This window comes from Nanorana parkeri, unplaced genomic scaffold (genome assembly GCF_000935625.1).
Source record: "Nanorana parkeri isolate BGI_ZX_2015 unplaced genomic scaffold, ASM93562v1 scaffold261, whole genome shotgun sequence".
NCBI lineage: Eukaryota > Metazoa > Chordata > Amphibia > Anura > Dicroglossidae > Nanorana > Nanorana parkeri.
In genome coordinates this window covers 685,942-700,334 of record NW_017306529.1, presented here as the reverse complement: position 1 = coordinate 700,334, position 14,393 = coordinate 685,942, and the positions used below count along the sequence as shown (strand labels likewise).

The window sequence follows — 14,393 nt, the reverse complement described above, 5'->3', positions numbered from 1 at the left end:
TGATTGGTTGCCGTGCACAGCTGTTCCAATTTTTGTCTGCTCCAGTTTTAATAAATCCCCCCTACTGTATATATCATACACACACATACACATTTCCAAGTAATCACTTCTAGAAAACCCTGTGTGTATGTTTATGTTGAACGGCCAGTAATACTTTCCACAGGAAATAATCCAATGTAGGATGAAGTATTACTGACTGGGTGCAGGATTCAGTCACATCCTGATGCTTACTTTGGCTTCTCTATTTTGCATATGCATTAAATCAGAGAACAATGTGTTCTCTACAAAGGTGCTTGAACTATGTAGTTAGCATTTCTTCTCTTTTAGACTGAAAGGGGTTTGTTCAGATTGTATCACTGTCTATTCTTATTTGTACAATAAATCTTGCTGCCTTCAGGCTTGACAAACTTCCCAAGTATTTTCCATGAGCACATCTTATTTATCAACGTATCTGAAGATCTCTTCCTGTTGGTCCACAGGATAGTAAGAAACAAAGAAAATCTGCTATGAGTAGTCCTTTATGGATCTCAAGTCTTAAAATGAAACCACCTCCCCTTCTAGTCATGTGCTCAGCTGTCCCTATTCCACAAAGTGTCTACTCAAAAGCATCCCACTCAGGTCCCACACATGCATACCGCAATTGCCATCCAATCCTATGAATAGCTAATACCCTTTTTGTTCAGGTAGACCGGGGACAGGTCAGTATATGACTTGGAAGAGGACACTCCCCAATAAGTGTAATGATACAAAAAGTACCATTACACTTTAAAGTCGACCTTTACCCCCTTTGACTAAAAATCCCATCAGCATACAGCTCTGCATGCTGATATGAAATAATCTTACATTCATTAGCTAAACAAACATATTTTTATTTTACTTACAATTTCTAGTTTTCAACTTCTTGGTCCACTTCTGCACTTAAAGCAATACTGGGAATTCTAGACATGTCACACTAGACCAGTGGTAGTGAATTAAAATTCAAGGAGGTCTGGTGAACAAAATTTTCATCGAGCAGGGGTCCAACTAGCGATCTGGACAGAACAATCACTCAGTCTGTGTCCGTTCTGCAGTCCAACATATAGGCTGCATTCATACCAGTAGCTGCACTACAACGCACAGCTGCTGGAGTGTGTTCCCAGGCACAGTGCTGTTGCTTAGGGGGGGAGGGGGGTAGAACCCCCACACACCTCATTTACATATATGTGCATGCTTTACTAGCTAGAAAGTATAAAAAACACTAACTTGTTTCATAAGAGTCACTCCTTTGCTGGCTGAATTGCTGCAGAACCAGTTTCAGTGAAGTTGTCCTTAAAATAAACAATTCACCCTGCGAATCTCTGTAGAGGCAAAAATTATATTTTCTTTTCAGGTTGAATGTAATGAAATACTGCATTATGGTCACTAGATGGAGTGAAGGGGCACAGAAAATAAATGCTCATTTCCTATGCTCCTCAGTTCCATCCAGTGGCCATAATGCGGTATTACATTACGTCTGGCCTGGAAAAAAAAATATATTTACAACGCAAATGGCTCTGCAGATTTTCCCAGTTTTTTTGGCTAAAATTAGGTACCTCGGCTTATATTCGGGACGGCTTATACTCGAGTATATACGGTAAATAGATCCCTAAGTGTTACCAGCATAGTTAAAAATATACTTTCAAAACTGCTTCCATGTTTTTCACTATACCGCTCTACCCAGAGTACGGACCAGCTATTGGAATAAATAGGACCATAGCGTGTGTGGGCACCAGGCAGAGGACCTACCTAGGATGTTCTGGATGCAAAGGGTGTGCTGCTGGCAGGTCCGCACAGTAAAAAGCTTGGAAGTGGCAATAAGGGTAAGTATTTAGCTATGCTAGCTACACCTAGGGTGGTGGGAGTGAGGGGTTATTTAAAGGACCACATCGCTAAAATGTGAAGTTGTCCTTTTAAGTGGTCAGTCTATCCAAAAATGGTAGGAAAATCACACCAGAATCCTAAACCAAAGTCTCTGCACTTGATCTACCTCTACCTGCTATGTTTTTTGTTTTAAAGTTTTCCCATTTCCTTTGTTGGATTTAAAAAAAAAAGATTGTGTCAATAGGAGTAAGACAATTTTTGCTGTAACAGAAGGATAGGAAAAGGCAATTGATCAACCCATGAACTGGAACACCACTGGAAGTCAACGAAAATTTCAAACCAATGAGTAATACCACCCATGACTGTAATATTCTCAATTGGATTGACCCTTTAAAATAAGAACCTTAAGGAAAGGGGTTAATTCCTTTCTCGGGCAGGAGAAAAAGAAGAAATTATCCAGGTCATCTGCAGTGGGGTTTGTTCTGCGTAGTTTCATAACATGGAAGAGGAATGAAAGAAGTTTTTGTTTATAGGACGAAAGGAAGCAGCATGCAGCCTTATTTACAGACCTATCAGAGAACCATCTCTTGTCTCTGCTCACGATGGATATCGAGGCACACATGTACCGAAATGATCCTTTCCATGGCATGGTGTGGGTGTAGGAGGGGAGATATGAAATGATCAAAGAGTATAAAAGGCTACAGAAAGACTTTTAGGCGTCTTGTATAAAACCAAGGAATGCAGTTAAATGAGTGTCAGACTAGGTCATTATGCCCACTCTAGTTTATAGGTAGACCTACTGGCAGTACATGCTAATTCTTTAGATTTCTCCTTGAAAGTTTCCTGTAAATAAACTCTTAGCACAAATCATAAAGCAGTGTTTTTATCACCATCACTATGAAAGCTGCTGCACATGTTTTTATTATACATCTGTAACCAACGCTACCAGACATAGAGGTCTGAATATACAAAATACAAATATGCTACTCCGCTATACTGCAGTAGTAAATTTACCAATGTTCTTTTTAAAATGCCGCAGGCCACATCCTGAATTTGTTCAAAAATTGTTATAATAATTTATACAGCAGTTTATCAAATTGGAGTTGTGGCAGATAGGTGGTGAGGCAGTTGTCTGGGGCACACTCAGTAGAATATCTTACTATAGCTAATTTTAGACAGGAGCCAGTTGACCTACCGGCATGTCTTTGAAGTGTACCTGGTGGAAACCCACACAAGCACAGGGAGAGCCTGCCAACTCCATGCAGATAGTGTCCTGGCCAGAATGTAAACCAAGGACCCCAAAACTGGAACGCGGCAGAGCTAATTACTAGGTATGAGTTTGGGTTTGGATGGAACCTGAGCTCAGCCGAACCCAAGAAGGAAAATGTCATAGACCAAATATGGCCACGTGGCCCTATAAGGTCAATGATTTCACCAGCATCCGGCCCCTTTGTTTACATGCAGCTCAGGGCATGGAGTGCCCCGTCCCAAGCTAATTGGGCCAGCACTGTCGGCTTCCTTCCAGGTTCGGATGAGCTATGGTTTGGTCCGAACCTGAGCTCATCCCTACTAACCACTAAGCCGCTGTGCTGCATGTGTTTTGTTCAAGGTCTTCAAGAGCCAGATCTACAGGCCAGAGTCAAAATAGGAATAGATAACATCTAAATCTGAGCTACTGTATGTTTCACATTTCTCAGAATGATGATATGGCAAAGATTGACACTACTACCTTTTAAAATAATAAATTATGAATGTTTTAAAGTATAAGCAAACCTACTCTAATAATCGAATGCCTGTAAAGATTATTGGTTTAATAGAAGAATATACCGTGTTTTTTTAAAATAAAAAGGTCATCTTATTTTTCACCTTTAAAATTCATAGTGACTTCCATGGCCCTGGTCTTCTCTGGTAGACCTATATTCGTGTATGAGCAGCATAGCCGCTGGTGCACTTTCCAAAGCTGTGACATGGTCAGCCTGCATAGGACTACACTACATGTTCCATGCTCCAGAGCTTCAGGAGCCAATGTCAATCTCAGTGGGTTTGGGCAGTGCTGGTGGTTGGTCACTGCTCTGTAGGCATGCCTTACCGTAACCACAAGCTGAGCACACTGTGCATGGGCACATTAGCTTGGTGGTATACAGTGGGAGTGGGCATTACTATAGTCACAACACTGCTCCTGCATAGGGAGCCACTCTGGGAGTATTGGTACCCAAGGACCAGATGTGGAATCCAGAGTATTACTGGCAGGATCACCAGGTAGATAAAAGCATGAAGAAAAAAAACGCAGACAGGACTATGCACACAGCCAAGTGGAGTGTAAAGAAGTATTTCATGCAATATCATTTTAGGGCTTAGATACATTTTAAGTTATGCGAGTTAAGCCATTTATATTTCCATAGACTACAGTTTTAGCAGCATTGTAAATGAAGTTCTATTTATATCTTTAAAATCAAAGCATTGATTTATATACTTGTATAATGTGTGACAACTGCTGCTGGAGATAAAGCTGGAGATAAAGCTTAAATTCAATACAACTTGTGCATTGGACAGAATGCATTTCTTATTCTGAGGAGGATGATGTGATGTTCTGGAAACATCTGGTCTCTCTCTCCCTCAGCTCTGAGTCATGAGGCAGATGAGTAGAAATTCTCCCTCTGTCCACTCCACAATCTCTAATTTGTTCAGGGAACACAAAACGAATTCAGAAACAGACTGAAGTATGCACAATTTATACCAGATGTGCTTTTCACATCGCAAATGGTGATTGGCCACAACAGCTAATGCAGTAATGATACAGACTGAAAGTGTCTGTACCTGAAAATGTTTCTGTTCATCCATGTCAAATGTCTTGCCACAGACACAACCTTGGACTAAAAATTCCAAAGTGCCTAATTTAGAGATGTGCATGGGATTGTATATACATATCTGTATAACCACATAATATAAATATACACATATATATATATATATATACATATTTTGAATAATAGACTCAACACTGTAGTGTGGGAAAATAAGGCCGCGGCCCCTTTATTGGGTTTATAAATAACAATACATTTCTGTTAACCTTTTCAAAACGTTTAACCATAAACCACCATAAATAAAATTCCAATAATGCTCAGTCAAAAGACTCGAGCAAAGAGTCCATGAAACCACTTAAGACCTCTACTTCCTGTCCACCCACAAAGTGGGCGACATTACCCCAACAAAGGATGACCGCGACAAGCCCAAGATACGGGCGGGAGGGCGGGAAGCAAATTCCAGGCAATCCAGAGGTGAAGCTGATCCGACTACTCCTGCTGAACTGTGTGGTAAAGATGAACTGCCCAGTAACTAAGGCCAGTTTTTATACACTTAATGACACCACAATTGGCCAGCTGATTTCCCTCCAAAACGAGAAGACCAATCCATATGCCATCTGTCCAGGGATTCTGCACGGTGACAGCCGCAACCATTGGTAAGCGTCATATCGTTACCTTTGATTCTGCCCAGATACAGCTATGCCCCTAGCAACCTGAAAATAGAAAAAAAAGCCAGCAGCGTATGCGACAACATGCCACATACATTTTTCTTTTCTTTTTTTAAATTAATTGACCTTTTATATAAAACCAATGCTTATGATTAAATCAACTTATTTAATACTTCTTATTGTTTTGGAAGTGCGACAATCCCATGGGGCCACTACTCCTATACGTCCTTTTCCGTGGCCCTAACAATTTCTTGTAGATGTGTTACAACGAATGTATAATGCGGATCCAGTGTGAAAGCATTCAGTGCTATCCAGTAAACACAGCAGCTGTGCTAAAATCTGCAAGTTTACTTAGTTTTCTGAGTTCTGTATTTTTTCCTGCAGAATAAGCACACATAGCTCCATAGAGAAGCAGTAGGAATGTACTTTTTTGAAAGCGGTATTGTTTAACTTCCTCTCCCCTTGCTTCACCTGCCACATTAGCATTGTTAAAGGTAGGTTTGGGGCTGACACATGGCACCTGTCATTTTTTTACATCAAGATTTCTGTATGTCTGAAGCAGTAAGGATCCTGTGGTGTGTGTTCCAGCATCAACAGCAAATATGAGCCAGGATCACCACATTACAGACAATAGAGAGTGGTGTAGACTGGTGCAGGAAGTCTATGCTTCCTGTATGCATTTCAGGCTTTATTTTTTATTTTGCCTTGTAAGGTATCTCAGCTAAAACCTTGTAGTTTTGAATAACATAGAAAATAATTTGGATGGCTGTCAAGTTTGTAATGTTGAGAAACTAATTATAAAGCAGGTAGTGCATGTAATACTACCTGAGCAGGAAGCAAAGAAAGACCAAGGCAGCAATAAAAACGTGGCATAGGTTCTAACACTCACTACTTTATCCATGATTTTAAAAAGTGCAGTTTAACTTAGACCTAATAATTAACAAATAATGTACCATTTTTCAAACTACTATGTAAAATTATGTAAAGCATCCATTGCACTGCGATAAAATGCGATATGTTTGCATTTTATTGCAGCTCCCCGTCCTGCCCATCACACCCACATTGTAGCGTAAAAGGCACACATAGAAAACACTTGTTTAACTTGTTTTCTATGTGTCCTAGCTGTGGCCCGCATTGATCCAATGTGGCACAGCGCAGGCCACGGCACTGTGTGAACAGCCCCTGCATGTTTGTGCATAAGATTTTGATAAAATGGAGACCGTTTTTTACTGCATGACTTGTAGGGCTCATTCACACAGGCATGCACATCCATACGGTGTGCACGTCTGAGTAGAGACCTGTTCCCAGTAGGGACAAGTGCTGCGTGTTTTTGTGTGCAGCTGCCTGTACATTCCTATGTAAGGACATGGCCGCACTGGGCTAGACGGCGACCTGAACCTGCACACTCTCTGCACCCAAGTGCTGCGTGTAATTGTGTGCAGCTGCCTGTACAGCCCTATGTAAGGACACGGCTGTGTTGGGCTACCCAGCGACCTGTACCTGCACACTGTCTCTGCCCAAGTGCGGGCACATGGACCTGCAAGGATGTTCAGGTCGACGTGTAACCGCCTGCAGCCGCATCCTCCCATAGGGATGTACAGGTGGCTGCATGCAATTACACGCAGCACCCGTCCCTCCCAAGAGCAGCTCTCTGCATGGGCATGTACATCTGCACATCATGTGAATGAGCCCAAATGAAAGAACTGAAAAAGAAGATGGCTCAGTCTTTTATCTAAGAATGATTTAAAATGTAAATGGATTCTCTGCTGAATTGCTGATTTCTCTTGCTTGACTCTTGAAGGAGGTGCCAACTTTCCCTTGACAACTGTTTCCATGGTAAAACTGTACTCCGAACTGTTTTATAAGCAGATATCTCAACTGACGGGCAAACACTACAGCTGGATCAACCAATCACTGAATATTAAAAAGCAGAGGAATTCTTTCAGTTGTGCCATGAATATGGTTGTCAAGAGGTGACTGGAACTGTTTCCAGATACACAACAGAAGATTGCTGCAGTGTGATGGAAGCAATTAAACACTAACTTAGCTAGTCTTCTAGCTGAAGAAATGATCCAATACCTAATGTTTTTATTAGAATAAATCAGTCTAATTCTGGCCTATAGGCCTAAGTGTTATTAACTCCTTGACCAAACATACAGTGTTTGTTTTTTGCAGTTATCTACATTCTGACTATTAGTGAATATGCATTGTAAAGGTGACAACCAGCATCAGTCACTGTCAGAATACCCTAATAGTGACTGTAGTTGGTTGGGTGCAGTCAAGATTGGCAGAGCTGGGTGGTGCCAGCAGGGCTACCCACATCTCAAATTTTCCTGCAATTGGCCGAAATTTTTAGCAGTGTATAGCCAGCTTTATCCACATTCAAGGCTAAGCTCTGGTGATAACTGTAACAGCTGCCAGTGAGCTCATCAGCTCTAAATTATAGCCGGTTGCATGTGCAGCAGCAGATCTAGAGGCTAGGATGGCACCATCTTTAGGTGCAGAAGGAAAGGAGGTTTAGTTCTGCAAAACTGCCTATTTATAACAGTATAAGAGTGTAAAAAAAGACTCTGAGGAGAATTTATCAAAACTGGAGCTGACAGAATCTGGAGCAGTTCCTCATGGCAAGCAATCAGCTTCTCTCATTAATTTCCAAAACTTAACTGAACAAACTGAAGATACAAAGAAGCTGATTGGTTGTTATGGGCAACTGCTCCAGATTCTGTCTGCTGTCTCCAGATAAATTCCCTCCTCTTTGACTCAAGCATGCCATTTTCGGCCTGGTTCACATCTAGGCATTTTTGAGTAGTAGAAAAAGTGCTGTTAAACGCCCAACACAAGAAATCCCATGATTTTCAATGGCCCCTGTTCACACCTGAGTAGAAAAAGGCCAGCAGGAAAACGCCAAAGGTTTGAAAAGCTACAGGAGCTTCTTTGGGCAGTTAACAGCGCATTTTTTGCCCCATAGACTTCAATGGAAACTCCTGGCAAAAGCATGTTGCACATTTTCGTGCGCGGTTTGTCCATTGACCGCAATGTTTTTTAAGCTGTCAGTCAAAACGCGCATTTGAAGGTAAAGGCATGGAGATCGATCTGCTGATTAGTTGTCTGAATCATATTAGTCAGTAGGATTGCAGTTACCCATCCATGGATTGTAATCCTTGGGTGATGGCGTGCATGACCTTTGTACATAATGCACCGTCAAATTCAATTTTGTTTGGTAGATCTAACAGTATATATTGTATGTATTTGTGGGATAAACAGAAACCTTATGTATATTTTTGTCTGACAATAAACTCCTGAATCTACATATACTGTACATATAATACATTTGTAACTTGTTTAAAAATGCATTATGGTTCCTTTGCTGACATGTAATAATGTGTATTTTAAGTTCTTTTTTGCTCACGAAGATCTAGAAACCACTAAACAAAATTAGCAGAGGAAAATAAACATTAAAGCCGCAAGGGAGAGGAGAAGAATGGCAAATGTTATGATATCGCACAGCAGGGAGTATGCAGAGGAAATTAGACTTGTGTTTACTAATTTAGCATGCTAACTCCAAACTATCTCGAAAATACTGTGTTAAAGCATCACTCCGGGCAAAGTCTCCTTACCATGCCTTCCATCCACCTCCCTCTAACCCTTCCTGTCAGGGGTTTAGTTCTTCTCATTGTACTCACCTGAGTCCCCCCATCCAGGACCCTTGCTGAGTAGAGACCCCAGGAGTAGAGACCTGGTCACAATTGTGACCTCTACATCCCTTGTTTCTACCCACTGAACAGAGTTGTGTCCCAAATACTGACCGAGGGAGGGGACAGTAGTCTTAATGGGTGGATACCCTGACCATGAAATAAAGAATAGTAAATGCTATATGAAGGACATGTACCAGGGAAAGGGGCACATGATTCATTTTAGAAAGCCAATGCCTGCTTGTGATGTAAACTTGTAAAAACCGGCACTCGCGAAGGGGTCCATACATTACTATCACTTTATTTCAAAAGGTATACAAACAGCCAATAGCAGACATCTTACATTTTTCAGTCCCTTAACTGGGCCTTAGTGGATGGACCCCGTCGTGAGTACTGGTTTTTACATGTTTATGAACTTAAGGCTTCAGTAGATGCCTCACCGGGCACCGAAATTCCACCAACAGAAATGGATGCTTGAGGGTTGAGCCACTCTGTTTCTCTTTTTCTAGCCTCCTTGTGATGCCTGCTCAGCCATTGAAGAGTGCCTATTGGAGATACTGAGGTTGATTTACTAAGGGCAAATAGGCTGTTCCGTTTGCAAGGGAATTTTCACTTTGCTTAGTAAATGAAGTGAAGACTTTTTCCTTGCACGTGATTGGGCATTCTTTGCCAAGCGAATATTCACCACATTAACTAAGCTAAGGAAAAATGCTCTTGCAAAGTGAACTGCCTATTTACCTTTAGTAAATGAACTCTATTAATGTATGCAAATTCCATCGCATGATTTAAAATCTGAACAATGTTCATTGTATTTGCTCTGCTGAGTGCAGTAACTCACCTTGCTGTGTAGTAACAAGTCTTGCATAACATCAAATTCTTTTTGTTAACCAAATACTTTCCATTGTATTGCAGAGTGACCGTCTTTTGATCAAAGGAGGTCGGATAGTGAATGATGACCAGTCTTTCTATGCTGACATTTACATGGAAGATGGACTCATCAAGTAAGTGTTTTTCAGATTACTTTTCTCTACTGCATAGACCAGGGGTAGGCAACCTCAGCCCTCTGGCTGTGGTGAAACTACAAATTTCATAATTCCCCTGCTTCTGGGAGCCATGCTTGTGGCTTTCAGTCTTGCAATGCCTTGTGGGACTTGTAGTTCCACAGTAGCTGAAGTGACGAGGTTTCCTACCCCTACCATAGACATTTCAGTACATAATGATAAACAGCTGTGTTTAGAGAGTCTCTGTTTTTCATACTTTGAGACATTTAAAATGTTATTTGTACGTACTAATAGCCTGTATCATATGAAATGATGTTGCCCACTTTTGGTCTCTATTTTGTGGAGAAAAGAGCAAAAACGTCCAAGGCAACCAATCAGAAATCATCACTGATCATCACTGATCACTGAAATCTGTTTTGTTTCTGTAGAAAGGGGACATTACTGATCTTTTTATTATTGTCGGGATCACTCCATGGAGACCCCATATGAGGAAGCATTAAATAACACTCACAATGTGTTTAGTGTAAGATGATGAAAGAACACGTGAAATTGACGTTTCTTCCCCCCGTGTAATCGAAAGCCTATGATCACTAGCAGGAATCAGGTGGAGTTGTCTAGTGCTTTTCTAGTAGCCAGACCCGCAGGATGCAAGTTGGGTCAGTAGAATCTTGCAGCTGTACATCACTAACCTCTAAATAGCTTGAAGTGATTGGAACAGAGTTTCACATCCGCAGCAGAGAAATCCCAGAGGTAGTGATAGCTTAGTTGTTTTGTTTCAAAAAGATAGTTTAGATTTTTGTGGGTTTCATAAATACATACAGCACAGTAATTTTATATAGCTTTGCTGTTTTTTTTATTGTGTAAAGATAATCAGCGCATTATGTTTGCCCGGTTTGCTCTTAAATCAGAATTTAAAGCAATGAATAACCTAAAGTCTACTATAATAAAAATATTGCTAAAATAAATAAAAGTGTAATAGTATACAGGGTAATCTTAGGAATTCAGTGTCCAACAGATCATGTTTTCTAGCTCTATTCACAGGTAAGAAAGTTGTGTTTATTTTATTGTGTCAGTGTTTTTGCCGTATGTGTCCCCACTAGGGAGATTCACTCTCTCTATTTGCCCTTGTGACCATTGTCACTGAGACAGAGAGTGATGGGAAATACAAAATGTTATAAATATCACCAGAACAAGAAATTAGGCAAAATCCCCCTATGGTGACAGCTGTTCCTATCAAACTGCCTATGGTCATTTTGGAGAGACTTCCTTTCATTTCCTATTGTGCCTCCAGGACAGGAAGTGAAAGTAAGTCTCCCCAATGGTGGCACTTTAGCAAATATTAACCTGACAGGGTTTTTAACCCTCCCCTACTTTGTCTAAAACTAAAAAACAAGACTGGAGCAGACACAATCTGGAGCAGCTGTGCATGGCAACCAATCAGCTTCTCTCTTCATGTTCAAATCTTATCTGAACATAAGAGGGAAGCTGATCGGTTGCTGTCTGCTCCAGTTTTGATAAATTCCCCCAATTAAGTTCCCATTCACACAAGCTAATTAGATCTAGCAGTAGATTTCTGCGGCAAAAATCTGCGGATTCTTGCATCCGAAATCAAAGGTTGTAGGTTATTTGCCTGTGTTAATGAGGCCTAATATACTGGCCTGATATACTCTGGGCATCTACCTGGATAACAAGACATCCTTACATCAGTGTCTCCTGAGTAGGCAATCCACTTCTGGAGCATGGGCTTGATAGCTTTTATAAGAAAGGAGTATACTATAAATTAATCTTCAAAATGTATAGTAGTTTGTAAATTCCTATGATATACTGTATGTAATACCCCAAGGGAAACAGGGAGAGTTCCAGAGCTTTCAATATGATCTAATGTTCGATATCATGGCTATTTCCTGTATCTGCGGTGTGTTCATTTTCGTGACAGTGTTATTGATATTTTCCAGTGATCACGAATAGCTGTACTATCAGTAATCTCCCTTAGTCAGTGAGCTGTGAGTGTGCAAAGACACAGCGGTGCATTGCAAAAGTATTCTTTTCCAATGTCACATTGTCACTATAAGGCCCCGTTCACACCAGGGCTCCGCACAATCCGAACTGCATCATGCCCGAATTGCTCCCTGACCCTTTTTTGCCGCGTTGATCAGTGCGGTTTATACACTGCTTCCAATGGAACTGCGCTAATCAGTGCGGTTTTGGCCTTTTTTAATTGCGTTTCAGCGCTGAAATGCAATTAAAAACAACCTAAACCGCCCTTTTAAAATCTGCACGAAACCGCGCTGATCCGCGACCGCCCTGGTGTGAATGGGGCCTTAAGGTAGCCGTACATGGCTTGAATCTTGGCCGACTCCTGCTGATTTCGACAGAATTCATGCCGTGGGTAACCCCATCGGAGGATCGCAGAGGATCAAATAGATGCAATCACTGTACGTGTATTAAGGCATCTAGGGGCGAACTAGCAGCAGATATGCTGGCAGCACAGTGGTGTAGCACATCTGTCTTGCTGGTTCAAATCCCGGTCAGGACACTATCTGCAAGGACTTTGCATGTTCTCCCACACTCCAAAAACATGCTGGTAGGTTAATTGGCTCCTGTCTAAATTGAGCGTGTATGTATTCATGTGAGATAGGGACCTTCAATTGTATGCTCCTTGAGGACAGGGACCGATGTGAATGTGAAACTATGTAAAGCGCTGCATAAATTGTCAGCGCTATAGTATTACCTAATATAAATAAATAATACATGCTTGATGCTTCCATCCACGCTGTTTAACTGAATGGGGAAATCAACTGATTTCTCTTGTTCAGCCTTCAGCGCTGAATAATAAAAATCTGAGCATGTATGGTTAGCATAAGTCTACCGTGAAGGGACATCAAAAGAGGGGTGCATGGTAAGTAGTATTAAAAGTTATCAAGAGCATTTAGTTTACATTTCAGATGCTGTGCCTAAAAACATATCTGTTCTCACCCAAAGAGTCACTAAGGCAGCGCATAGACAGGATATGATAGTCACCCAATTTGGCCGTCTTCAGCTGGATAAGGCAACAAACATATCAATAGTGGCAGAAGGTCTGAGGTTATCTAAACCTAAACACTTAAACCAACTATGTCTGTCATGTTATGTTAAAATATTTAAAGCATATCTAAAGCAAAAACAATTTTTTGGGTTTTGATAACGTAGGAAATAGTTAAAACCCCAGACAAGATTTTAGCTGTCTGTCTTATTGGAGAGATTTTTCTTCACCTCTATCTGGAAACACAAGAAGAATTAAGTATCAAATCAAAGAAAATCCATTCTTAAACTGTGTTCTATGGAACATGTGTCTCCATTGGAACATTTCCCATCAACTCCTCATCCAGTGTCCAGTGATGATAACCCTTTTCCTCACTTTAAGCCCCAGTGACAATGCTCTGTAGGACAAACAGCGAGGTAGAATTTCCCCAGCAGGGGCACGGACAGTAATAATAATCTCGCACATTCTAACCCTTTCCTACTCTATCCAAAACAATTGGTTTAGTTGACAATTGGTTTAGTATGACTACAGTGGTTGAAATATGAGTTAAATCTTACAGGGCAGCACAGACCAGTGTTTTCACCATTGTTTGATTTGCATTGTGTTGTTTGACATTTCTTCCAAGACAACCTGTTCTATTTGATTATTTTCCTTCTATTGGTGTTAAGAAAAACTCATTGCAAATACATTCTCTCAGCTTATTTGCAATGTGTTTTAATATGCATTTGAATTGCTTCTACTCAAATGACCTTGAAAAAATTTATTAAACTGTATTTTATTATCGATCATTAAGGGACCCAGGATCAATACTAATTTTGAGACAATTGGGTTATACTTCTGCCTTTTAATTGCAAATTGGACACTGGTAAACCAAAAAACTGTTGACCAGCCAGGTATAACCCCTTCCACTGCCAGCATGCTTCTGGCTATTGCTGGTGTCCTAGGAGGATGTATCTTTTCTCTAGTCAGAAAAGTTTATCCATTTTTCTTGCTGTCTTTTTTTTTTTTTGAGCAGTATCTGCTCCAGGTCTGTTGTTTTTTTTTTTAAAGCAGGCTATTTCTACTGTGGAGCTGGTGATTTCCTGCCACTTTAAAGTACTTTCCAAATATCTGTTATTACTAGAAGGTCCTGCTATGCATCCTACAATTGCTGTGATGTCAGTATGTCAAACCATAGGGGAATGGATTGAACTCATGTTACAGGATCCAGCTGCTGTCCTCACTGATCCTTTGCTAATGCAACACTTAGAGCTTATGCCTTCTGCCTATACTACTATGTAGATGGCTTAATCAACAGTGCTCATCTAGTTTCCAAAATGAGTGTCATCTCCATTTGGCTTAAATATTGGTCTGCTGCAGAAGCATGT

General features: G+C 40.8%; 1 protein-coding gene across 2 annotated transcripts in view; it reads left to right on the top strand.

Annotated features, from left to right (window-relative positions):
• DPYSL3 (dihydropyrimidinase like 3) overlaps window positions 1-14,393 on the top strand; it is a 143,709-nt gene that overhangs the window by 94,388 nt on the left and 34,928 nt on the right. For both annotated transcript variants that reach the window (XM_018556992.1, XM_018556993.1), the window contains exon 2: window positions 9,916-10,004. In XM_018556992.1, coding sequence (XP_018412494.1) covers window positions 9,916-10,004 — 89 coding nt within the window. The remainder of the gene's footprint in view (window positions 1-9,915; window positions 10,005-14,393) is intronic.